Genomic DNA, 27,324 nt, shown 5'->3' with positions numbered 1-27,324 from the left:
TATTTGTATGGCTAATTATTAGTAAGCATCTCTAACTACCTTATTTAAAATTGCAAACTCCTTTCAAGCCCTCTTCACTCCTTATCTTTTCTCTCCATAGGGCCTATCACCATCGAATACACTATATAATTTACTTATTTTGTCTATTGTCTGTCCTCCTTACTGTAATGTAAGATTCAGAAGGGTAGGGATTTTAGGCTATCTCATTCACTGCTGTAGCATAGAACATACTTAATAAATATTTTGATGATATTTGATGAGCATAGTACATACTTTATAAATATTTGTTGAATTAATACCCTCATGTAGGAATATTGGAAAGTACATTTTACTATGAAGTTTCCTGACTGCAGCAGTAGAGCCCTCGAGGTGAATTAGAACAGAAATAGAGTAGATGAATTTCTAACTATTAAGTGGGAAGTAACAATGCAAGAGCCTGAGATAGGCTCATGGCAGACCATGAGAGACCCAACAGACAACCAACAGTGTTCTGTTTTTCCCTGCTTCACTTCTCCACTTTTAATTTAATTTAATTATTTATTTTTTGAGACTGAGTCTTGCTCTGTTGCCCAGGCTGGAGTGCAGTGATGCAGTCTTGGCCCATAGCAACCTCTGCCTCCTGGGTTCAAGCAATTCTCCTGCCTCAGTCTCCCAGGTAGCTGAGATTACAGGCGCCCACCACCACACCCAGCTAATTTTTGTATTTTTAGTAGAGACGGGGTTTCACCACGTTAGCCAGGCTGGTCTTGAACTCCTGACCTCAAGTGATCTACCCGCCTCAGCCTCCTGAAATGCTGGGATTAAAGGCCTGAGCCACCTTGCTTGGCCTTAATTTTATTTCCTACTGTTTACCTACTGTTTATCCCCTTTTTATTTGATCTGCTTTCCCACTCTGTTTTCCCTTCTTTTTGTAAACTGAAACCATTGGGTTATTTCTAGCTTTCTTTTCCCCATAAAGCAGCTTACATTCTCAAAGTGACATGCTGCAGGGAAATTAACCCCCAAAACTAATAAATTCTAGGATTTCTTATTTTTATTGAGTAAAATAGCATATGGGCTTTTTAAAAATTTTTTTTTAGTCTTTGTGTTTGTTTTTCTGGCTAGTAAGTTATGAATGTGTGGGGACAAGATCTTTCTTGCTAAAGGTAACATTGGGGCCAAGTACAATGGTTCATCCCTATAATCCCAGAACTTTGGGAGGCCAAGACTGGAGGATCACTTGAGGCCAGTTCAAGACCAGCCTGGGCAACATAGCAAGACCCCGTCTCTACCAAAAGAAAAAAATATTTAAAGATTAAAGGCAACATTGGCCAAGATGTGTCTGTAGTTGCCGGTCCTGGCTTTACATTCCCCATGAATGATTTCACAGTCTAGATAAACGATCAAATAGGCTGATGAAAGGAATGAAGCTCTCATGTGTGTCTTTGGTTACCATGGGATGTTAATAGTGCATTGGGTCTGTAGCTTGCCTGCCTGATTTAATGGGATACGTGAATAAAGACATGGAATGTTTTTTATACAGTGGTATATTGGGTAAATGACAAAAAAAGTCCTGTTTTAAGAAAATCTCTTTTCATTGTACAAAAGGCGGGTTAATTCTTAGATTCTAGATATTTTAATATATAGCATAGAGATCCTCCCTGGTCTCATTAATCTTATTTTACTCGGAAAGGGGTCCTGAGACATGTATCCCTATCATTTGGATCTTTATATATCCAGGGGGTCTGTTTCCAAACACTTTTAATGTGAAATGAAAGGTATCTTGGAGATAATTGAAAGTAGGTATATATAGGTATGTATAGATCCAGATATGCATATATGACAATGATGTACTGATGAACCAGCTCTAAAAAAAAGAAGCAACCCCTCACGACCCCCCAAAAAAAAAATCCTACTCTGTGGTGCTTGCAGATTTTCACTATGGCCAATTTTCAAGCTGCCAATGGTTTAATTACTTGCTTGCAAATTTTCTGAATATTTTAACAGTTAGCTCTTGTCAGCTGATATAAGCCAGCTTCAGTATACCAAATTACTAACATAATTATATGTTATATTTAATCCTTTTATTTTCTTCTGTTTCAGCTTGGATATATAAGCAGAGTGACAGCAGGAAAAGATAGTTATCTAGCCTTGGTGGATAAAAACATTATGGGGTATATTGCCAGTCTCCATGAGTTAGCTACTACAGAAAGACGATTCTATTCAAAACTAAGTGATATCAAATCTCAGATTCTCAGGCCTCTTCTCAGTTTAGGTAAGTTGCAACCCCCTCTCTCCCACCATTAAACCATCAGGTCTTTATCTCTTCTTCCTATATCACAAATAATGAAAACCTGTTAGTTTATGGTTTACTTCTTTCTATCCACTGTCTTTGTGTGTGTGTGTGTGTGTGTGTGTGTGTGTACACAGGTAGTCAACAATTTACAAACTGTTTCCAATTTGTCAATAGCCTCACTGCCCCTGCCCTGTCCTACCACTCCCAGAGCTCCTGCGGCTTGCAGAAGTAGAAAATGGAACTTTTAGGATATTCATGGCAGAGGAACAAAAACAACTTTGGGAAAGTTGACCCTACATAAAGTTAGACTTCCAAACAACACTTCTCCCCCTGCTGGTCCTAAGAGATCTTCCAGTATACTATCTGAATTTTTTATTTTCCTCATTATAGTTCTTAGAATTATATCAAGTAGAGATTTATTTGGATTTACAAGTAGTCTCTTAAAATTGTGGATAACTATAAGAGTGTTAAAAATCTTATCCGGCTGGGCTTGGTGGCTCATGCCTGTAATCCCAGCACTCTGGGAGGCCGAGGAGGGCAGATCATGAGGTCAGGAGTTCGAGACCAGCCTGGCCAACATGGTGAAACCCCATCTCTACTAAAAATACAAAAATTAGCCAGGTGGGCGCCTGTAATTCCAGCTACTCGGGAGGCTGAGGCAGGAGAATTGCTTGAACCTGGGAGGCAGAGGTTGCAGTGAGCTGAGATCGTATCACTGCAGTCCAGCCTGGGTGATAGAGCAAGATTCCATCTCGGAGGCGAAAAAAGATCTTATCCCTCAGCATGAGTTGATTAAATCTGATTCTTTTTCTTAGCTATGCCCAACTACAAAGAGGTTGGAAGTGAGGGGGTAATACAGAGGGAATGGGTTACAGTAGTACTAGATGGGATGCCACTGTCCAGATATACTGGGTACTTGGAGGTCTCTGGGAGAATAGAAAGGAATGCAGAATGGAAGTTGAGGGAACTGTTGTTGCAGATAAACTTTTCCTATTTCAAATTTTTTTTCTGGGTTTGGCCCTACAGTCAGAAAACAGAGAGGAAGTTTTCTTTCTCTTTCTCTCCCTGCACTCCTTGCCCCACTGTGTTGACCCAGAATTCAGGCTAATTCTCTAGTACATCAGTTTTGCCATGTTGAGGACATTGTCTTCTGCAGGTCAGCCTATTGTTTCTTTTTTTTTTTTTTTTTTTTTTTTTTTTTTTTTGAGGAGAGTCTTGCTCTGTCACCCAGGCTGGAGTGTAGTGGCACAGTCTCGGCTCACTGCAACCTTCACCTCCTGGGTTCAAGTGATTCTCGTGCCTCAGCCACCTGAGTAGCTGGGACTACAGGTGTGCACCACCACGCCTGCTAATTTTTGTATTTTTAGTAGAGACAAGGTTTTGCCCTGTTTCCCAGGCTGGTCTTGAACTCCTGGCCTTAAGTGATCTGCCTGCCTCGGCCTCCCAAAGTGCTGGGATTACAGGCATGAGCCACCGTTCCCGGCCTGCCCATTGTTTCTAGTGGAAAAACATCTTTTCAGACAACTAATTTACAGTCTTTGTGAATAGAATCCCTTTGTAAGCTGAGGACTGTCTGCATTTGTGTTTTTGTTTTTATTACCTTCTGCCTTTTAAGTGTTGTGGAGTCTCTGTTCTATAAATTCCCCTCCTCCAGGTAGGCTGAACACTCCAGGACTTTGCCAAGGGAAAGGAAGCAATCTAAGCTGGAAGCTTCCTGGATTGCTCTGAAAGGAAGGTTAAATCTGCCTGTTTCCTGTCCTGGTTGCTGATTTCTTTGTTGATCTTCCCAGTCTACTTTCCTAATTGCTTGGAAAGAAGTCCTAGAAATGAGGAACTTTAGACAGGCAAAAAGCAAATAATATCCTGGTGCCCTCTCTGAAATTCAGAGCATCCTTGGCAGTCCAATGTTTGGATTGCCTTCTCTGCACTGAAGGGTTGGGCTTTTCAAAGAGGCAAGTAGAGCAGAAGTCAGAACAAAAAAGCTGAAAATGTTGACAAAGATATAACTCCCCAAGTGAGTTTAATTCCTGACTGTCACTAATCAGTGGCTTAAATTAGATAATTGACTTCCCTTCTCTTGGCTTCAGATTATTTATCTTCAAAATGACCAGAGAGTTGCATTAGCTCAGTGGTTCTCAAATTTGGCTCATCTTTAAAATCACCTGGAGAGTCTTTTTTAACAGAAAAAGCCATCCTGGAATCTATAAGGTTCCTGTGAATGTGTTTTTAACAAGTTCCTCAAAGGACTGGATACTGTGATCTTTGAGGTTGCTTTAATACTGTAACCATTTGGGTTCCTTAGTTGAGAGCACATGGCAACAGGTTAAGTAGTCTTAGAGGAATTCATAATCATAATCATATGATCATAATAAAGTGATTGGTTTTCAGTTTGTTGTCATCATCATCATTATTTTGTTATAGAAAATTTGGGCACTACAACTACAGTCCAGCTGTTGCAGGAGGTGGCTAGCCGATTCAGCAAGCTGTGTTACCTCATTGGTCAGCATGGAGCCTCACTGAGCAGCTTCCTTCATGGGGTAAAGGAAGCCAGGAGTTTGGTCATCCTGAAGCATTCAAGTCTCTTCTTGGATAGTTATACAGAGCAAGTATCCAGTCCCGTGTCATGTTCAATCTCTGCAGGGTTATACTGCCAAGGAGAACAGCTCCTTAATCAGAAGAGACTAGATTAGGGAGAGTGATATAAGGTAATAGAAATTGCAAAGCAGTATTTTAATCTTAAGCCAACTATAGTTCTGGATTGCTAAAATTTAGTCTTCTCTAAGTGAAAAAAAAGTTTAAAAATAATGAATTATGTTTTCTTCTATATTCTAGCAGAGTGATAGCATAATTTACATAAAATGTACTATAAGTCTGGTTCTTTAGAAAACAATTTTGTTTACTTAACTAAATTGTACTAAAACTTGAAGGAATTAGTAACTAAACAAATTATTTTAAGACCAACTGCTGATTGTAAATATGGAGCTGTTCTGATGTCTGCTTTTTACTTTTGTATAAATGGAAGTTTTAAAAGACCCAACTATTTTTAACATGCAGATGTTTTCCCTTAATAAAACCTAGAATAGTTATTCAAGGTTCTTTGCATATTTTTCAAGCAAAATATCCCAAGCATACTTGAAAATGTAACTTAAAATGTTTCTCACTTTTTCTTAACTTGTACTTTGATATGATGATGTGAGGCATAATTTAAGTGTTATTTTAATGTATGTTAGGTTATGCTTTGATCTGAAGTATGTATAGGTTTTGTTCTCTATTCATTCACACCTCAACCATCCAGCAAACACTGAGTGCCCACTCAGTGGAGCCAGGTGTTTGCAGGGAGCTCCAAGCCCTCAGCAGCACAGCATGGGGCCTGCGAAAAGCACCAGCCCTCAGGGAGTTCAGGTTTTGTTGGTGTTTTGTTTTGATTATTTATAACATAAATAACATGTGTTTATTATTGAAAACTGCACAAATAAAGATAATCAAAAATCACCCATAATCCTACCACCAGAACTAACCACTGTTTATCATCTTAGTGTATTTCCTTTCCAACCTATGTAATATGTACAGATAGTTGGATGCTATTTTAACTCTAAGCAAAATTGAAAATATTTGAAGCTGTTGTCTAAGAGGAAATACCCTGGTTTGAGTCTTTTAACTCATCATCTTTCAGAAATGAAAAATAAAAATAATAGAACTTGATACTAGTTTCTTTTTTAAAACTAGATTTTGTTGTTTCTGTGATTCCAGCTTTTACTGGTATAATTTTCCTTTTTTGACTTGAATTCATCTCATAATACCTCTATTTCACTTCTTTTTCTTCTCTGGTACTTTAGGCCTTATGCTTAAAAATGCTTTTGTTTTGATACTTTGGGCTTTTTTTTAACATAACAGTTTATTCCTATAGATGGGGCAAGTAAAACATTTGGGTTTATGTATGAATCTTTAAAATTATTTTTACAATAATTTTAAAGTTATTAAAGCCTGGAGTGCAGTGGCACCATTAGAGCTCACTGCAACCTTGACCTCCCAGGCTTAAGTGATCCTCCCACCTCAGCCTCCCACGAAGCTAGGACTACAGGTGCAGGTCAGCACATCCAGCTAATTTTTTTTGTTTTTTGTAGAGATGGGGGTCTCACTATGTTGCCCAGGCTGGTCTCAAACTCCTGGACATAAGTTATCCTCCTGCCTCAGCCTCTCAAAGTGCTAGGATTGCAAGTGTGAGCCAGTGTGCCTGGCCAAAATTATTTTTAATTGTGATAAAATACACATCACATAAAATTAACCATTATAACCATATTTAATTGTATAGTACTGTGGGCTAATTTTAGTAGGAATTTCTCTTCTTCCTCAAAGTCAGTTGATTGCATTTGCTAGCCCAGGTGTGTACAAGAAATGTACAAGGCTCAAAGCAGTATAACTAGACTTGTTCTTTAGCAGCATATCAATATTTAATCAACATTTTCTAACACTGACTCAAGCACTTTTAACATATTTTCTTACCTTCACTGTCATTTCTTTTTTCTTTTCTTTTTTTTTTTTTTGAGCTGGAGTTTCGCTCTTGTTGCCCAGGCTGAAGTGCAATGGCACAGTCTTGGCTCACCGCAACCTCCGCCTCCCAGCTTCAAGCGATTCTCCTGCCTCAGCCTCCCAAGTAGCTGGGATTACAGGCGCCTGCCACCGCGCCCAGCTAACAGGGTTTCACCATGTTGGCCAGGCTGGTCTTGAACTCCTGACCTCAGGTGATTCACCCGTCTCGGCCTCCCAAAGTGCTAAGATTACAGGAGTGAGCCACCGCCCCCGGCCTTCACTGTCATTTCTTAATTGGGAAACCTGAAGTGAAGATTAGAGAAAATTTTCATCAAAAATTCAACTATTTTCATTATGTTTTCTCAAGTGTGTTAATTAAGTACCACGTAATAGATATTGCTTGGTAGATACCAAGTAAATTACTGCATTTTCTGCATAGCTTTAGGTGTTTTTAAAATTTCCTTTTATATTACCATCTTTTTTTTTTGGAGACAGTCTTATCCTGTCGCTCAGGCTGTGCAATGTTGGAATCACAGCTCATTGCAGCCTCAACCTCCCAGGCTCACGGGATCCTCCCACCTCAGCCTCCCAAGTAGTTGAGACTACAAGCATGTGCCACCACACCTGACTAATTTTTCTATTTTTTGTAGAGTCGGGTTTCCCCATGCTGCCCAGGCTGATCTCAAACTCCTAGGCTGAAGCGATCCTCCCGCCTTAGCCTCCCAAAGTGCTGGGATTACAGGTGTGAGCCAATGTGACCAGCCTTGTATTACCATCTTTACTAAGCTGGAATTCCCCTACCCCTCCCTTTACCTCCATTATTGTAATTATTACACAACCTGCCCTTCACAGATGTTGACATCACAAAACTTTTGAAATTCATTGGTGAAATAATCAAGAATTATCTATTCCAGGTATGTGTTTGGAAACTGAAGAACTAATTTACATTTCAACTAATGTACATGTGTTTTCTTTTCTGCTCAAGGTATTGCACATCTATTACAAATTTCGTGGTTATGGGAGGATTCCAGCTTCTTGCTAAGCCTGCCATGTAAGCAAACCCACACCTTCCAGTTATCATTCTGTCAGCCAAAGATCACGTTTTATAGTGCCCTGTGTTTTCGAGTGCCCAGGGAAAGCTCTGACTTCATCATTTTACCAAACAAATCAAAATATAAACTTTCAGTAAGTCTTATAAAGGACAGGTACTATTAGCCCCTGGTTATCATTATAAGTAGTATGCTATTGAAAAAGCACTGAATGAATAGGCTCAGGTTCTGGGTCCTTCTGTGCTATCCCTGAGACTTTGGACAACTCTCTTTACCTCAGTAGGCCTAGTGTTTTTCATCTGAAAAATGGGAATGTTCTCTCCCATTGGAGAGGAACAAATAAAGTATGTGATGATACACAGAAAAAAGTGTTTGCACAGATATAAAGTATTTGCACTTAGCTTCTGGGTAAATAATTTAAAGGCTCCTTACACAAGGCAATAATATTGAACAGATAGTTTCTCAACAAGTGTTGACCCAGCAACAAAGCCAAGATTTTAAAAATTCTGTATTTAACTTTTTTTTATTTTTAAAATAGAAGAGATAGAGTCTCACTATGTTACCCAGGCTGGTTAGGAACTCCTGGGCTCAAGTGGTTCTCTTGTCTCGACCTCCCAAAGTGCTGGAATTACAGGCATGCACCACTGTGCCAGGCCAAAAATTCTGTATTTTAATAGAAAATACTTTAAATATGTACTCACCACCCAGATGTAGCAGATGTTAATGTTTTGCCATGTATGCTTTTTTTGTTTTTTTTTTAGATGGGGTCTCGCTCTGTCACCCAGGCTGGAGTGCAGTGGCGCGATCTTGGCTCACTGCAACATCTGCCTTCTGGGTTCAAGCAATTCTCCTGCCTCAGCCTCCCAAGTAGCTGGGACTACAGGTGTGCACCACCACACTGAACTAATTTTTGTATTTTTAGTAGAGATGGGGTTTCACCATGTTGGCCAAGCTGGTCTCGAACTCCTGACCTCAAGTGATTCACCCACCTCGGCCTCCAAAAGTGCCGGGATTATAGGCATGAGCCACCACGCCCAGCTCCACGTTTGCTTTTGATCTTTTATCCTGATAGAAGGAATGCTAACATTCTCATCTCATTTCTAGTTTTAATGGGAATACTTTTAATATTTTGCCATTAAAAATGATTACCTTAGGTTTTTGGTAGATATAATTTATAGGGTTAAAAAGCCCCTATTTCTAAAAGTTGTAGAGGAATTGATTTTTATAATGTTAAATATCTTTGAGTTTCCAAATTCCAAAATTCAGTAATCTTAATGTATTAATTTTTTAATACATTGCTGAATTAAATTTGCTTATACAGTTGTCTCTTGATACCCATGAGGGATTGAGTCCAGGACCTCCCAAAGGAAACCAAAATTCAAGGATGTTCAAGTCCCTGATATAAAATGGCTTGGTATTTGCCTATAACCTGTGCACATCCTTTCATAAATGTTAAATCATCTCTAGATTACTTATAACATCCAATAAAATATAAATGCTATATAAATAGTTGTTATATGGTATCATTTAGGGATTAATGACAAAAAAGTGGTAGAAACATAATTTTTTTATGAAATGTTTTTGGTCTGAGGTTGTTGAATCCACAGATTTGGAAGTCACAGATATGGAGGAGATTTTTCTCCTTTTCTGTTTCCTGGAAGTTCATAGTTCATATGAAGTAGGAGTTATTTGTACTTCGAAGATTTAGTAGAATTCATCTGTAAAAATAATCTAGGCTTCATGGGGGCATTTGCTGTAGGGAGTTTTTACTGATGTAATGAATAGGTATGTTCAGGTCTTTATTTCTCCTTGTGGCTTTTGTTATTTATATTTCTCTGGAAAATTGTTCATTGCACCCTTGTTTTAAAGTTTATTGGCATAATGTTCCTAGCATAGTCTTAAGACGATTACACCAGAATAACTGTAGTTGTACCTCCTGTTTCTCATTCTCACAATTATTCATTTGGGCCTTTTATCTTTTTTATCTTGATCAGTCTTGTTAACAATTTACCCCTTTTTAAATTAATTTTTTCAAAAATTAGGGAATCATTTCTTTCCCTTTTAAAAAATTTCATTAATTTCTGCTTTTTATTTCCTTCTACTTTCTTTTTGTTCACCTGTTAACTTCTTAACAACTTCTAGTTTAGCACTTGGTTCATTAATTTTTCAAATTTAAAATTTTTCTAATGTAGCCATTTAAGGCTATAAATTTCCCTCTAATTGTTGCTTTAGCTGAATCTTACAAGTCTTAATATGTTTTGTTTTTATAGTCATTCAGTTCTAAATATTTTCTAAAGTATTTTTCTAATCCATTATGAATTATTGGACTCACATGCTTGTTGATTTCCAAAATATAGGGGTTTGGCCTTTATTTTTTTTAAATGACAGTTTCAAGAATATGTCTTTAACCTTATGTAGTAACTTTAAAATTCTTGATCTTAATACACCACAATTTTCCATTCTTTTACTTTCAGCCTGTCTGCATTGTTTTGGTATATTTACTTATAAGCAGCAAATGGATGGACTTATTGTTTGTTGTTGTTGTTGTTTACATTTGAGAACTTCTGGTTTTGACAAGTTTACATTTGTAATTACTGATTTTATATTTATTATTTTAAATATCTTTATTATAATGACTAAAATAGCTTAGTTAACCTATAATGTTGGTGAAATGCTGAATCATAGCCAAAGAAAATAGGAGGAAATGGGGCTGTAGCCAAACCAATAATTAAATGGAGCAGAAAGAAAATGTAATAGTTATTTTTGCAAATAGTAATGCTTGAAGAAAAGCAAGTTTAATTACAGGAAGATGCAAAAAATAGATGGAGACTTGTGACAGTTTAAATGGAAAGCTTCTGGGCTTCCTGAAGGGCTACAGCAGTTACTGACCCTGGTTCCTTATTCTGCTGTTGTTGACCTTCCTCTAGTATTTCTGAGTTAGATTCACAGTACTGAAGAATTGACCTTGTTAGAGCAGGAAAATGAAATGACATAAGTTGAAAGCCTCTTGCCTTTTGCACAGCACCATGCCCAGAGCCTGGGTTTTACATAGTTAAAGGCAGCAATGACATCTTTTTCCAATTTCTATTTACAAAGTCAATATTTAAAATTACTGTAAAGATTTCATTTTCAGAGGAGAGTTTGAGAACATCTAGAGCACAGCTAGGCTGCCCACATGGCTGTTAGTGGATCTTGGATGATGATGCGCAAGCACTTATCATTCATCTAATTGATCACTCAGCTGCTCACATCAGGCTTGCCTGGTGGTTTGATTATTATGCAAGTTTTTTTCTTAATGTGATAAAATATATGTAACGTCATATTTATCATTTTAATCTTAATTGTACACTAATAAGTGTACAATTTAGGGGCATCAAATACATTCACAATGTTGTATAACCATCACTATTTTTTCATTATCTCTGAGAAAAACTCAGTGCATGATAAATAATAACTCCCCCCATACAGTCTCCCCCTGTCTGCCCGGCTCTGGTAACCTCTATTCTACTTCCTCTCTGTTTGAGTTTGCCTATTCTAGGTATCTTATATGAGTCGAATTATGTATTTATTTGTCCTTCTGTGTCTGGCTTATTTCTTGAAGCATAGTATTTTCAAGGTTCATTCATGTTGTAGCATACGTCAAAATTTCATTCCATTTTATGGCTGAATAATATTCTCTTGTATGTACACATTACCACATTTTATTAATCAGTTCATCTGCTGATGGACACTTAGGTTGTTTCTACCTTTAATATTTTTTTATTTTAAAAATCTGAGTAAAAAGTACAGACCTTGCCATATAAGGAAAGAGTGATATTGCCCCTATTAGATTAAAAACTCCCAAGAAAAGATAAGCTGATCAGAGATGGTTTCTGGTTCAGATTTCTTAGGAGTGTAGCTTGGCCTCTTTTGGGGAAGATTATAGGTAAGGACATGAGTGAGTCCTGGAAAGTAATGGAGTTCACAAGAGTTGGAACATTTCTGGTCTACTGTAGACTGGGTATTGGGTATTGAGGAGAAATATGGTCCAAGGGAGTTTGTGTTCACTATATCTTACCTCCGTCTCTCAGGATCAGGTCAAAGCAGAACACTTGTGTAAAATTAAATAAGTCCTCAGCTGATGTCTGCAGTAGAACATGGAGAAAGAAGTAGGAACATTAGCACCAGCCAAATATAAATAAAATCTGGGCACTCTATCTAAGATCTTTTTTTTTTTTTTTGTGAGACAGGCTGGTCACCCAGGCTGGTGTGCAGTGGCACAACCACGACTCACTGCAGCCTCAACTTCCTGTGCTCAAATGATTCTCCTGCCTCAGCCACCTGAGCAGCTGGGACTACAGGTGTGCGCTTCCGTGCCTGGCTAATTTTTGTATTTTTTGCAGAGACAGGGTTTCGTTATGTTGCTCAGGCTGGTCTCAAACTCCCAGGCTCAGGCTATCCACCCACCTTGGCAGCCCAAAGTGCTGGGATTACAGGTGTGAACCACTGCACCCAGCTCACCAGCTCTTACTGCTTTACCATTAAGTATTTTGGTTTGGTGAGCTAAGCCTTAATGTGTTATTGATCAGCATTAAAACTTGGAATAAAATTTTAACAATGAATTTATTAAAAACTGAATATTAGCTAATTTTTGGCTTCAGTTTGAAATGCTTTTGAAGATCTCAGCATTGAAATCTTCACATAGAATCATCTTTATTGTTTCTTGTTAACTGTAATACTAGTTCTTGCAGCTTTTTATTACTTTCCTGTAATAAACTCTTATTAGGTGATCAATAATCGAAGTAAAAAAGGAGAAATTAGAAGTGTTTAATATCCACACTAATTCTGTTGGAGCAAGGAGCTTTGCTTTTCTTCCAGTGTTTCTATTTAGCACAGCTGCCTAGAACAATTAGTCTTGCCATTTATTACTACGACTTTTGGCTTTGAAATTAACAGGTAATGGTGTCAGCTGGTCTCTGATTATTCACCTTAAATTGTTGGATGCGTGATACATTTCCTAGAATATAGGCACAAGTCTGTGATTAACCATTTGTATTGCTACCATTTGCTACTTTTTATACTTAAAAAATCCTGTCTTATAGATAGGGAAATTCTTTTAATTGTATCTGGCATATTTCATTGTATTTCTACTTTCACGGCACCTAAAAAATGTGCATTCTGAAAGAGGTACTTTCTAGTGACATTTTTTATTTAGTATACGTATTACCAATTCCAAAATGATTAACTAAATTTTTTTTTCTCTACCTCTAGTGATTTCCTAAACAAAAACCAAGAGCTGTTGCAAGATTTGTCAGAAGTGAATGATGAAAACACTCAGTTGATGGAAATACTGAATACTTTGTTTTTCTTGCCAATCAGACGACTTCATAATTACGCAAAAGTTTTGCTAAAGCTTGCTACTTGTTTTGAAGTGGTAAGGTCCCATGTATACCTCTTTGGACATTTGGAAAGCCAAGGATCATAGTTGTTTGCATGGATTATGCCACCACAAGATCCGGAACTCCAGTAATTTAATATTTACATGTGTCTAATTAAATTTAATTTTCTTCAGGGAAATGACAAAGTATGACTGTAGATAAATTGAGTTTTCTGTGGATTCAGTTTCCTTTTAGGGCCTTATCAAGATGAATAAACTGTATTCATTTTATGAAACTTTGTCTAAAGTTGAGACTGTATCAGATGCTACTCATTCAGTAGTTGTCAAAATTTATTGGATGCATGCTGACTATGAGTTAAACAGAGGTCTTTAAAGCCCTGGCTTTCTGTATAATGGCACACACCTGTAAGGCAGGGGTGTTACCCAGCCTGGATTCATGCTAGACTTTGTGCCAGGTGTTCAGGTTACCTTAGCAAATGCTGAGAGGAATCAGTGTTACAGGATTTTCTCAAATGTTAACTAGTCCACTCTTACATAAAACTACTTAGGTGGAATCCTGAGAAGTTAGCACCACACTAGGATATAGATGTATGTTAAAGCCGGTCCTGAGACATTCACCTTTCAAATCCCATCGAAATGTGTGATGATTTCATTTTGTTTCTACCCTAAAAGGCTCTAGAGAAATTATAATGACTCCAAAGTCTCTTATAGGTTTGTTGTTGTTGTTGTTGTTTGTTTGTTTTTGAGACAGAGTCTTGTTTTGTCACTGGGGCTGGAGTGCAGTGGCGCAATCTTGGCTCGCTGCAACCTCCAGCTCCCAGGTTCAAGTGATTCTCATGCCTCAGCCTCCTGAGTAGCTGGCATTACAGGTGTGTGCCACAACACCGGCTACTTTTTTTTTTTTTTTTGTATTTTTAGTAGAGATGGGCTATCACCATGTTGGCCAGGCTGGCCTCGAACTCCTGACCTCAAGTGATTGGCCTCCCTTGGCCTCCGAAAGTGCTGGGATTACAGGCATGAGCCACCACGCTGGCCCCTTATAGGTTTAGAATCTTCTTAATCTTTGGGTCTGTCTCTTGATCTAAACAGATTTCACTCCTCAGAGTGACCCAGGAACTGATTGATGTAGGCTTTCTACATTTGAGCCTACTGTGAAACCAGACTAAATAAAAGACCTACAAGGTCTTTAAACTGATCTAGCTTTAGCTGTGAAGGTTTGACCTATCAAATATCCCAATGAGATACAGCTTTCACCTCAATATAGCCTCAATTAATAAAAAGATTTTCCACCAGATCAGCTTAGAATTGTTGAGAGTCAGAGTTCAGTTTGCCTGGATGTAGCTTTCATGTGCTTTATATTTCCTTCCTGAAACACTCCCACTCCCATCCTCATTCTGGGACAAAAGTCATTTTATCATGAAAATAAAGCCCTCTTTGACTATATTGGTTCTCTTTCCCCTATCCATCTCTGAAGGATTATTTACTCTGTGTTTTGCTAACACTTTCTCTCTCCATTATTCACTTCTCATGTTATATCAATGGCCCTTATCCTTATCACAGGGGGTCAAAATCAACTGTGAAAGCTTTTTCATGTAAAGCAGCTCTGCTGCATGCTGAAGTGTGGTGGTTTTTCAAGAAAAAGCACGATTGTGATTGCTGAATTGAGAGCTCCTCTTGAAATAAATGAGTTGCTTTTTTTTTTTTTTAACTTGAAAGGACAATTGACAGATAAACTGATTTTTCAGATTTGGATATTGGCAGATATTTTCTCAGAAATGAGTAAATGAACCTGTCATTTCGAAGAGAACAACTGATAGTATTTGTTGCCAATAATAAAATCTCAACTTTTAAGCGAAAATTAGAATGTTAGAGATGGATCTGCCACTGTGAGTCTGACAGTTTCCTGATACTTAGGACTTTATCTCATGAGATTGGCAGTTCTATTATCCTGTGATTTTTGATGTTGTAGAAAAAAGGTATCAACATTTGGAAAATCTGCATAATTCAGTCAACCAATATTTTCCATACGTCCAATCCACCATCATAGATGGTACAAAGTCATAGATGGTAAAAGACCCATTCAAAGTGCACGATAGACCCCTGGATTTTAACATCGCAGAGTACAAAAAGCTCATTGCTGTGGTTTCAGATTCTACATTGCAGCTCCCTTTAAGAATTTCCCACATAGCAAGTTTTAATATAGTATCAAAGGAGAATATCCACATTTATTTGAAATGGCTATTAAAATGCTTCCCTCTATTCCAGATATATACCTTTATAAGGGCACATTTTCTTTATAGGTTTTAACCAAACAACATATAACAGATTAAATGCAAAAGCTGATATAAAAGTCCAGCTGTCATTTTTAAAGCCAGATAATAAAGAGATTTGAAAAAATGTGGACCATTGCCACTTTTCTCACAAAAATTTTTTTTTTTTTTTTGAGACGGAGTCTCACTCTGTTGCCCAGGCTGGAGTGCAGTGATGCATCTTGGCTCACTGCAAGCCCCACCTCCCAGGTTCCCACCATTCTCCTGCCTCAGCCTCCCGAGTAGCTGGGACTACAGGCGCCCGCCACCACACCTGGCTAATTTTTTGTGTTTTTTTAGTGGATACGGGGTTTCACCCTGTTAGCCAGGATGGTCTTGATCTCCTGACCTTGTGATCCGCCCGCCTCGGCCTCCCAAAGTGCTGGGATTACAGGCGTGAGCCACTGCGCCCTACTACTAAAAAATTTTTGTAAGTGAATTAATAAAAGCTTTTAACATTTCTTAATTTTATGTTCTAATATGGTAAATATCAATAGATACAGTTCACATAAGAAAAATAAAGGGATCCCGAGACCAAAACATTTGAGAACTCCTGCCCTACCCTGGGGTCTTTGCTGCTCTCTTCACTAACTGCCAGGTTTTCTCTCTCTCTCCTGAGTTATGCCCCTATTTCATATGTACTTTTATGTAGTAGAATTTTTCTGAAACTGGTCTCCTTTTCCCAGTCTCCTGCAGTGTGCTACTTATGCTCTTGGGCTGAATTTTCCCCTACATTTAATACTGTATGTCTAAAGCAGACTGAGGCTACAGATTCTGGATAATGGTTTTATGTTCTTTTTTTTTTTTTTCTCTTTAATTTTTGCCCTGTAGGCATCTCCAGAATATCAGAAACTGCAGGATTCCAGTTCTTGTTATGAGTGTCTTGCTCTCCATCTCGGCAGGAAAAGGAAGGAAGCAGAATACACACTGGGCTTCTGGAAGACCTTCCCCGGAAAAATGACGGTAAGCCATGCCAGTTGTCATTTGTTACCCTAGCAAACAGCAACCATTTCGATAACAATTGATAAAATTTTCTCTGTTCCTCACTTGTTTATGGTAATAACCTTTTAATGACCCCTTTCCTAAAATGTCTAAGGACCATACCAATGGGTACTCTAAATACCTTCTCTCATTTCTAGAAATCCTCTCTGAAGACTTACTCACCTCTTTAGTTTGTTTTAGTCTTCTTTTTAATCTCCTTTGAGCTCTAATTTTGTGAAGTGTTTAGATCCCATATAAATTTAGATTTTACACCGAGCTAAGCTACGACCAGCAAATTCCCTTAAATGTGATTTGTGTCTGTTTTATTTTCTCTTTACATGTTAAAATAATTTTGATTGTTTGACTTAGTGTTACATTTGTCTTTAATTCCAGGATTCCTTGAGGAAGCCAGAGCGTCGACTGCTGTGTGAAAGTAGTAACCGAGCCCTGTCTCTGCAGCATGCTGGGAGGTTTTCTGTGAATTGGTTCATTCTCTTTAATGATGCCCTGGTCCATGCCCAGGTAGGCTGGATTCCTAACCTTACAAGAATCCCTGAAAGGTGGACTCCTATCCTTATTAACTGTACTATCAGTTTATGTTCAAAACTAGTGTGATTTTACTGAAACTGTTGACTAAAAGAGGCTAGCCATCATTCTCAGCAAACTGTCGCAAGGACAAAAAACCAAACACTGCATGTTCTCACTCATAGGTGGGAACTGAACAATGAGAACACTTGGACACAGGAAGGGGAACATCACACACCGGGGCCTGTCGTGGGGTGGGGGGAGGAGGGAAGGATAGCATTAGGAGATACACCTAATGTTAAATGATGAGTTAATGGGTGCAGCACGCCAACATGGCACGTGTATACATATGTAACAAACCTGCATGTTGTGCGCATGTACCCTAAAACTTAAAGTATAATAATAATAAAAAAAAAAAGAAAGAGGCTATTTAGCTACAGCATGGATTTCTGTATGTGCTGGATTTCAGAGAACTTCTTAAGTTTCCAGCTTGAACTTCTTAAGTTTCAGCCATGTGAAGAGGGCCCTGCAGCAGAGATGGCAAGGCCCTTTGGGTTAGCTGTGTTATGGGGACAATGTGGCAGAATTGGTGGTACCTACATGGACTTAACTATTTCAAGGGGTTGTGCAGCAGAGACTGCAGGGCCCGTGTGGGTTAATGACATGAAGGGGATATGGGCAGAGACCCCGAGGTCTACATGGGCTTTCATAAAAGTGCCTCCGTGTTCTCTGTTTCAGTTCTCCACGCACCATGTTTTCCCTCTGGCCACGCTGTGGGCAGAGCCACTGTCTGAAGAAGCTGGTGGTGTGTAAGTGTGTCCCCACTCCCCACCCCACCCCGTCCAAGTCTGTTACCCAGGTTGCTTCCTTAAATGTGAAAAAAAGCTCAGGAGGGCTTGGGAGACAGTCTCCCCATTCTGCATAATGAGGCCCACCTCCTAGCACATTAGACAGTAAAGTAGTCTATTGATAATAAAATGGCCTATTGTGAAGATCATGGCAAGTCACAATTAGGTGATGAAAGGGCATCTTCATTGCACACATCCCCATCTTTCAGCACAGAGCAGAGAATTCTTTGTTCTTTCCACCGTGGTGGCACCCAAAACCAAACAAGCATTTACGTTAATTGACTTCTGCTCGTCTTGAAATAAAGAGGTTGTTTTTCATATTTGAGGATTTATACTGTAATGACAGGTTGTTAAACCTACTGGTATTTATCCTTGTGAACGTTTTAGGAATGGCTTAAAGATAACTACACCTGAGGAGCAGTTCACTCTCATTTCATCTACACCCCAGGAAAAGGTTAGTCTATTATGGTATTTTCGTTCAATCTTCGCCCTGGCTCTTTCTGCCTCTTGTGTAATAAAGAAGAAATATAAATTGTTCTTGCTTGACTAATGATGCACAGTTCTGTCTGATAAATCTTCATTAACCCAAAACTGTAGGTTCTTGGTTGTTGTTGTTTTTTTTTTTAATGTGACTTAATTTTAAACATATAGCAGAGAAATACAAGAGCCAGTCAATATTACTCTATTAATAAGAAAAGCATTAGGACACAAATAATTTATTCACACCAAAGAAAACTAGCAGGATTTAAAGCAATGCTCGATGAATTGTTGCCTTAAACTTATTGACGTTACTTTTTGCTCCTAGACAAAGTGGCTACGAGCTATAAGCCAAGCTGTAGATCAGGCTTTGAGAGGGATGTCTGATCTCCCCCCTTATGGAAGTGGTAGCAGTGTTCAGAGACAGGAACCACCCATTTCACGCAGTGCCAAATATACTTTCTACAAGGATCCTCGCCTGAAAGATGCCACCTATGATGGACGCTGGCTTTCAGGGAAGCCTCATGGCAGGTGAAAATGTTGAAGATTTATGCCTGGGGTGAGGATGATCATCACATGATAGAAAAAGTATGAATTATCTGAAATATTAGTTGACATGCATTATTCTTTGCTTATGCATTCCAGAGGGGTTTTGAAGTGGCCTGATGGAAAGATGTATTCTGGCATGTTCAGGAATGGCTTGGAAGATGGGTAAGAAAATTGTGTAAAACATGACAGTAAATTCAAGTTCGGTAAGGTCGTAAATTATGTTATTTTGTATGCAGAGCTGCTTTTCAAGCAAGTAGTAGATTTTTGTTGTTATTTTTTAGAAATGCACATGTATGAGCATGAAGAGAGCCAGGAGTGAGGGGTACAGCCTCTGATTTACCTAGACTGGGTCATTTTCCTTGATAGCTGTGTGACCTCAAATTACACAGCCTTCCATCTGTGAAAATGGGGCTGTGTTTTCTATTCATTTCTCAGTTGTGAAGACTGAGAACTTTGGTAATTTTAATGGTGGTACTATTGAGACGAGAGTCCCCCTTTACACAAAGGACATAGAAAAATTTTCCTTTCAGTTGTTTTAAGTCATCTTTAATTTCTGTGATCTGTTAAAGGAGAAATTTTCCAAGTGCTATATTATCTTAATGATGCTCTAATGACTTTTTAAAAATAAGTTTATCATGTTTTCTAACACTGTAAATGTATTTACATGATTAGTTTATGGCAGTATTTGGTATAATGTTAAGGAAGCAATTTAGTATATAAAAAATGTTGGGTAGGTGATTTTGTGTGTCTGTGTGATCATGTAAATTCTTGTGATGTGTTAAAATCTCTTTTTAATAGATTGTTAGAATGAGAAGAGACTTTAGATCATCTAATTTACCCACTGAGTTGCCCCTCTTATTATCCAAATAAAGGAGCTAGATACCTGGGCTTTCCGCATAGTGGTGCAGGTAATTAGTGACAAAGATAGGTGAAGGACACAGGTCTTCTGTTTTTCACTGGAGTTGGATTAAAACACCATATCTTAGTGTAGCGGGGCTGATGTCTCACTCCTCTTGCCAAACAGCCTAGATTATAGATTCACCTTAAACCAAGATGCTGTTTTAACCCTTTACTCCTACAGGTGAATGTTTCCTCTGTCTTCCTTGTTAAAATTTTACCAGGATATACATACAAAAGGTGAATATGTCATAAATGCATCTTCTTTTGTTATTTTTTCTTTCTCATGGCAGTTATGGAGAATACAGAATCCCAAACAAGGCGATGAACAAAGAAGACCATTATGTGGGCCATTGGAAAGAAGGAAAAATGTGCGGTCAAGGAGTCTACAGGTAATAACATTGGAAAGGCTGTTGGACTGGTGTTGGTTTTTCATATAACCAGGTAAACCTGAATGTTTGCATAGCCAAAATTTCCAAGGTTTAAGTTTTATTTAGTCTTATAGATAAAATTTAGAGGAGTAAATAAAACTGAAACTCTGTGTGATCATCTTTTAAAGGTCAACCCCTCATCTGTCACAGGATTAAAATACTGGATTATTAAATTTAGTTCTTATCTAAATTTTTTTTTTTTTTGAGACGGAGTCTCGCTCTGTCACTCAGGCTGGAGTGCAGTGGCATGATCTTGGCTCACTGCAAGCTCCGCCTCCCGGGTTCATGCCATTCTCCCGCCTCAGCCTCCCGAGTAGTTGGGACTGCAGGCACCTGCCACCACACCCGGCTAATTTTTTGTATTTTTAGTAGAGATAGGGTTTCACCGCGTTAGCCAGGATGGTCTCGATCTCCTGACCTCATGATCCACCCGCCTCGGCCTCCCAAAGTGCTGGGATTACAGGCATGAGCCACCATGCCCGGCCCTAAATTTTATATACCTTATAAACCATAATTTTCTCATAGAGTCTCCTATATGTCTTATCTATAAATTTATTTTTATTACTTGATTCTAATGGACAAAACTTTTATTCTTCTCTCTTAAAAATAACTCATTATTTCGTCTTCCCATAAGAGAATAAAAACACATTGCTTTTCATGTTAATGCAATATACCACACATGATGTCTTTAACTTTTTAACTTTAATCATTCAAAAATGAGGTTTTTTTAATTGGTGAAAAATAATCATATAAACAAACAATTATAGCTACCAGTGAGACTGAGTATGGTTTTGGATTTTCTAAACTTTGTAAAAATGAGCATCAGAATTCAATGTGCATGTGATAATTATCCATTCTTTCCAACCACAGCTATGCTTCTGGTGAAGTATTTGAGGGCTGTTTTCAAGATAATATGCGTCATGGTCATGGCCTTCTACGAAGTGGGAAATTGACGTCCTCTTCTCCTAGTATGTTCATTGGCCAGTGGGTAATGGATAAGAAAGCAGGATATGGTGTCTTTGATGATATCACTAGGTACAGTATTCTCCTTCTATTCTCACAGTTAAGCCAATGATTAAACACCATCATTATTTAACAAGCAGTTTATACTTATTTTGTCTTTTTCATGGAGATTAGTAAGATGTCTTTGAGTTTGAGTAGGTGAAAAATGAACCTTCTTTTATGACAAACCCTTTTATTTACTTTTTTATTTTTTGAGACAGGGTTTCACTCTGTTACCCAGGCTGGAGTGGTGCGATCTCAGCTCACTGCAACTGCTGCCTCCTGGGTTCAAGGGATCCTCCTACCTCAGTCTACCAAGTAGCTGGGACCACAGGCACACACCACCATGCCCAGTTAATTTTTTGTATTTTTGGTAGAGATGGGGTTTTGCCATATTGTCCAGGCTGGTCTCGAATTCCTGGCCTCGAGTGATCCACCTGCCTTTGCCTCCCAAAGTGCTGGGATTATAGGCATGAGCCACTGCACCCAGCCTCTTTCTTTTTTAAGTTAGCAAACTTTTATGTAAGAAAAACCTGTGCATAGGTTTTATTCTGCTTATTACATTTTAAATGAAATTATTTAGAGTTGAATTCTAGGCCTTCTTTTTAAAAATTATGTATTTTAAAGTTATCAAGTAACTACCTGGGGTATATACAGATCTGTATCAGATAGACCACAACATTAAATTCTTCAGAGAGCATTACTGAGTGAGATGTCTTTTGCTGTCACCTTGTCCCATATTTGAGGAGACAAAGTTAACTATTTTAACTAGAAAAATGGAAGCAATACCAACCTAGGGTTGATGCCTGGGATCTCCCATATGATAATTGTCTTTTCCCTACTTTATCCTTGTCTTCAGTGCTTTTTCTTTTCTTTTTATTTCTGTGCAGGGGGGAAAAGTATATGGGAATGTGGCAAGATGATGTGTGTCAAGGGAATGGTGTGGTGGTTACCCAGTTTGGATTATACTACGAGGGCAACTTTCACCTTAATAAAATGATGGTGAGTGGAATATTTGCATGTAGTTATTACTGACTTTTTAGAGCTCCTTTGTCCTTAACTTTTTACATCATCTTTTGATTAGTTTCCACCTTCTTAGTACTATTTTCCTTCTTTTAAGATTCCATAAGGCTTTGGGGATATGACTGCGTGCACTCTTAAGTTACTCTGTATTTTATGTGTTGTAATTTTTCTCTTGTTTCTTCTTGTAGGGAAATGGGGTTTTGCTTTCTGAAGATGATACTATCTATGAGGGAGAATTTTCAGATGACTGGACTCTTAGCGGAAAGGTTGGAAACTAGCTTTCTTTTTTTTTCTCCCTAATAAATTCTTTTACTAATTTTTTTTTTACTTTAAAAATAGCTGATTTACATGCCATAAAATTCACCCCTTTCAAGTGCACATTTCAGTGATTTTTGGTCAACATGGCTGTACAAACCACCACCACAATCCAGTTTCAGAACATTTCCGTCACCCAAGAAAATCCCTTCTGCTCATTCAGTGACTTCCATTTCCACCTAAAGTCCCAGCCAACCACTAATCACTCTTAATCACTCTATAGATTCGCCTTTTCTGGGCCTTTTGTATAAATGGAATCATACATGCAATCTCCTCTATGTGGCTTCTTACACTTAGCATAATGTTTTTGCTTTTTCCATATTGTGGCACGTACAGTATTTGTTCCTTTTTATGGCTGAATAGTATTCCAAAACTACATTTTGTTTATCCTTTTACCAGTTGATGGACATTGGGTTATTTCCAGCTTTAGACTATTGTAAATAATGCTGCTATAAACTTTTGAATGCAGTTTCTTGTGTAGACATATGTTTTCATTTTCATTTCTCAAGTAGATGCCTAGAGTGTAATTGCTGAGTTGTATGGTAAATTGATGTTTAACATATTAAGAAACTGTCAAACTTTTTTCCAAAGTGTCTGTACCATTTTACATTCCCATCAGCAATGTGTGAGGATACTAATTTCTCCATATCAAAAAATATTTCTTATTTTCTGTCTTTTTTCTTATAGCCATTCCAATGGGTATGAAGTGGTATCTCCTGGTTTTCATTTGCATTCCCTAGTGACTAATGATGTAGAACATGCTTATTAGTGATTCATATATCTTCTTTGATGAAATGTCTATTCAGATCTTTGGCCTATTTCTAAAATTTTGTTTGTACTCTTGTTGAATTGTATGGGTTCTTTCTGTATTCTGGATACATGTCCTTTATCAGATATGATTTGTAAATATTTTCTTGCAGTCTGACTTGTCTTTTATTTTCTTAATGGTGTCTTTTGAAATAGAAAAGTTTTTCATTTTAATGAACTCTATAAAAAATTTTATGAATTATGCTTTTGATGTTATGTCTAAGAAGTCTTTGCCTGTTGGCTCACGCCTGTAATCCCAGCACTTTGGGAGGCCAAGGCGGGTAGATCACGAGGTCAGGAGATCAAGACCATCCTGGTGAACATGGTGAAACCCCATCTCTACTAAAAATACAAAAAATTAGCCAGGTGTGGTGGCGGGCACCTGTAGTCCCAGCTACTCAGGAGGCTGAGGCAGGAGAATGGCATGAACCTGGGAGGCGGAGTTTGCAGTGAGCCGAAATTGCGGCACTGTGCCTGGGTGACAGAGCGAGACTCTGTCTAAAAAAAAATAAAGTTTTATAGTTTTGCCTTTTATATTTAGATCTGTGATTCATTTTAAGATAACTTTTGTATATGGGCTGAATTATGTGTCCAAATTAATCTTTTTGCATATGGCTATCCAAATTTCCCAACACCTTTTCCTATTGAATCTTGGCACCTTTGTTGACCAGAAAATATGTTTATTTCTGGTCTCTCAGTTACATTTCACTGATAAACATGTCTCTCCTTGTGTTAATACCACACCATCTTGATTACTGTTGATTCCTAGTAAGTTGTGAAATCAGGAATATAAGTCCTCCAAATTTGTTCTTTTTCAAAATTGTTCTGGCCAATCTAGATTCTTTTAACTTTTCATATAAATTTTAGGACTGGCTTATCAAGATTCTGCAATAAACCTTGCTAAGATTTTGATAGAGATTGCATTGAATCTATAGATCAATTTGGGGAGAATTGCCATCTTAATATTGACTCTTCCAACCCATGAACATAGAACATCTCACAGTTTATTTAGATCTTTAATTTCTCTTGGCAATGTTTTCTAGGTTTCAGTGTACCCATCTTGCATTTCTTTGCTTAAATTTATTTCTAAGTATTTTATTGGTGCTGTTATAAAGCGTTGTTTTCTTAATTTCATTGCTATAATATAAAAATGCAGTTGATTTTGTAGTTTGTTCTTGTTTCCTGAAATCTTGCTGAATTTGTTTATTAGTTTTAGTAGTTTTTTTGTGTGTGTGGATTTCTTAGGATTTCTTGCATACAGAATCATGTCACCTACAAGTAAAGACATTTTTGCTTCTTTCTTTACAATATGGAAGGCTTTTATTTCTTTTTCTTGTCCGGTTGCACTGGCTAGAGTCTCCTGTGGAATGTTGAATAGAAAAATGTTAAGATTGGGCATCTTTACATTGTTTTCTATTTTAGAGAAAAGCTTTGTGTGTGTGTGTGTGTGTGTTTTGTTTTGTTTTTGTTTTGAGATAGTGACTCTGTCACCCAGGCTGGAGTGCAGTGGCATGTTCTCAGCTCCCTGCAGCCTCAACCTCCTGGGCTCAAGCAATCCTCCCTCCTCAGCCCCCCAAGTAACTGGGACTACAGGCACATGCCACCATGCCTGGCTAAATTTTTTTTTTTTTTTTGTAGAGACAGAGTTTCGCTATGACCCAAGCTGGTCTCAAACTCCTGAGCTCAAGCAATCCACCCACCTCGGCCTCCCAAAGTGCTAGGATTACAGGCATGAGCCACCATGCTTGGCTGAAAAGCATTTTTGTTAAAGTGCTTTTCCATTGCCTGTTGAGATGATCATGTGGTTTTTATCATTTACTCTACTAATATGGTGTATTATATTGGTTGCTTGTCTGATGTTAAACCAACCTTCCTTTCCTGGGATGAATTGTACTTAGTCATGGTGTATAATTTTTTTTATATGTTGGTGTTGCTGGATTTAATGCCAATATTTTGTTGAGGATTTTTGCATTCATATTTATGAGAGGTAATGGTCTGTAGTTTTCTTTTATTGTGATGTCTTTGTCTGTCTTTGATATCAGGATAATTCTGGCCTCATAGAACAAGTTGGGAAGTGTTCCCTCCTCCCCTATTTTCTGAAAGTTTGCGAAGCTTTGGTATTATTTCTTCTTTGAATGTTTGGGAGAATTCACCAATGAAGTCTTCTGGGCCTAAGCATTACTTTGTGAGAAAATTTTTAATTTCTAACTCAGTTTTTTTACTTGCTTTAGGTCTATTTAGATTTTCTATTTCTTTATTGAGTCAGTTTTGGTACTTTTTGTCTTCCTAGGAATTTTTCTATTTCTCTATGTTATCTACTTTGTTGGCATAAAGCTGTTCTCTTAGTATTCCATTCTGTCTTCGTATGTTTGTGACCCTTTAACAAAATATCATAGACTGAGAAATTTATTTCTTCACAATTTTGCAAGCTGGGAAGTCCAAGATCAAGGCTACAGCATTCCCTGTCTGGTGAAGGCCTTCTTGGCTGAGTCCTCACATAGCAAAAGATGGAAGGGCAAAAAGGCCTAAGATAGTTCCCTCTGGCACTTTTATTAATTTATTTATTTTTTCGAGACAGTCTTGCTCTGTCATCCAGCCTGGAGTGCAGTAGCATGATCTCGGCTCACTGCAACCTCCACCTCCTGGGTTCAAGTGATTCTCCTGCCTCAGCCTCCTGAGTAGATGGGATTACAGGCATGCGCCACCGTGCCCAGCTAATTTTTGTATTTTCAGTAGAGATGGGGCTTCACCATGTTGATCAGGCTGGTCTGGAACTTCTGACCTCATGATCCGCCCGCCTCGGCCTCCCAAAGGGCTAGGACTACAGGCGTGAGCCACCGTGCCCAACCCTCTGGCCCTTTTCTAACGCACTGCTTCATACATGAGGACACTGTCCCTAATCACTTCCCAAAAGACCCCACCTCTTACTACCATCACAATGGGGTTTAAGTTTCAGCACAGATTTTAGAGGAGACACACTTTCAAAACAATAGCACCTTCTAACTTTTTTAATTCTATAGGCTGATAGTAATAACCTGTTTCATTCTTGATTTTATAAACTTATGTCTTCTCTTTTTTTTCTTTGATTAATCTAGTTAAATGTCAATTTTGTGTATCTTTTCAAAGAACAACTTTTAGTTTCATTGATTTTTCTTTATTTTTTGTTTTCTATCTCATTTACTGATTTTTGCACTAATCTTTATCATTTCCCTCCTCTTTCCTGCTTTGGGTTTAGTTTGTTAGTTTGTTCCTCCTTTTGTAATTTTATTAGGTGGAATTTTACATTACTGATCTGAGATCTTCCTGAAAAGATAGGTGTTAATAGCTGTAAGTTTCCCTCTAAGCACTGCTTGTAATTTACATCATCCCTTAAATTTTGATATATTGTATGGTCATTTCATGCAGTTCAAAATATTTTCGAGTTTTCCCTGTGTGTGTTTTTTTTTCTTTTACCCATGGATTATTTTCATATACTCTTTTAGACATGCATGTGCCCACATTTTGTTTGAGTTTTAAAGAGTTGGAGACTGGTAAAGAGCAAGTTAAAAAGGAAAACAACCATTTAGTGCTTTTTTTCTCTTGATTTTAAAAATTGAGGGCTGGGCGTGGTAGCTCATGCCTGTAATCCCAGCACTTTGGGAGGCCAAGGTGGGTGGATCACTTGAGGTCAGGAGTTCAAGACCAGCCTGGCCAACATGGTGAAACCCCATCTCTACTGAAAACACAAAAAATTAGCTGGGCGTGGTGGCGGGCACCTGTGATCCCAGCTACTTGGGAGGCTGAGGCAGGAGGATCACTTGAACCCAGGAGGCAGAGGTTGCAGTAAGCCGAGATCGCACCACTGCACTCCAGCCTGGGCAACAGAGTGAGACTCTGTCTCTAAATAAATAAGTAAATGTTGAATATATTTCCTCTAACCCCACATTTTA

General features: G+C 38.2%; 1 protein-coding gene across 7 annotated transcripts in view; it reads left to right on the top strand.

The window, feature by feature from the left end:
• The window catches only part of ALS2 (alsin Rho guanine nucleotide exchange factor ALS2), an 82,911-nt gene that overhangs the window by 37,953 nt on the left and 17,634 nt on the right, over positions 1–27,324 (top strand). For all 7 annotated transcript variants that reach the window (XM_063647798.1, XM_063647799.1, XM_054479135.2 and 4 more), the window contains 14 exons: positions 2,083–2,254; positions 4,697–4,877; positions 7,791–7,856; positions 13,105–13,267; positions 16,372–16,503; positions 16,915–17,043; positions 17,785–17,855; positions 18,282–18,348; positions 18,700–18,902; positions 19,017–19,082; positions 20,111–20,209; positions 21,119–21,283; positions 22,141–22,252; positions 22,462–22,539. In XM_063647798.1, the coding sequence (XP_063503868.1) occupies positions 2,083–2,254; positions 4,697–4,877; positions 7,791–7,856; positions 13,105–13,267; positions 16,372–16,503; positions 16,915–17,043; positions 17,785–17,855; positions 18,282–18,348; positions 18,700–18,902; positions 19,017–19,082; positions 20,111–20,209; positions 21,119–21,283; positions 22,141–22,252; positions 22,462–22,539 (1,704 nt within the window). The remainder of the gene's footprint in view (positions 1–2,082; positions 2,255–4,696; positions 4,878–7,790; positions 7,857–13,104; positions 13,268–16,371; positions 16,504–16,914; positions 17,044–17,784; positions 17,856–18,281; positions 18,349–18,699; positions 18,903–19,016; positions 19,083–20,110; positions 20,210–21,118; positions 21,284–22,140; positions 22,253–22,461; positions 22,540–27,324) is intronic.

This window comes from Pongo pygmaeus, chromosome 11 (genome assembly GCF_028885625.2).
Source record: "Pongo pygmaeus isolate AG05252 chromosome 11, NHGRI_mPonPyg2-v2.0_pri, whole genome shotgun sequence".
NCBI classification, from domain to species: Eukaryota; Metazoa; Chordata; class Mammalia; order Primates; family Hominidae; genus Pongo; species Pongo pygmaeus.
Note: the sequence above shows the minus strand (reverse complement) of the source record. Positions and strands in the feature narration are given on the sequence as shown.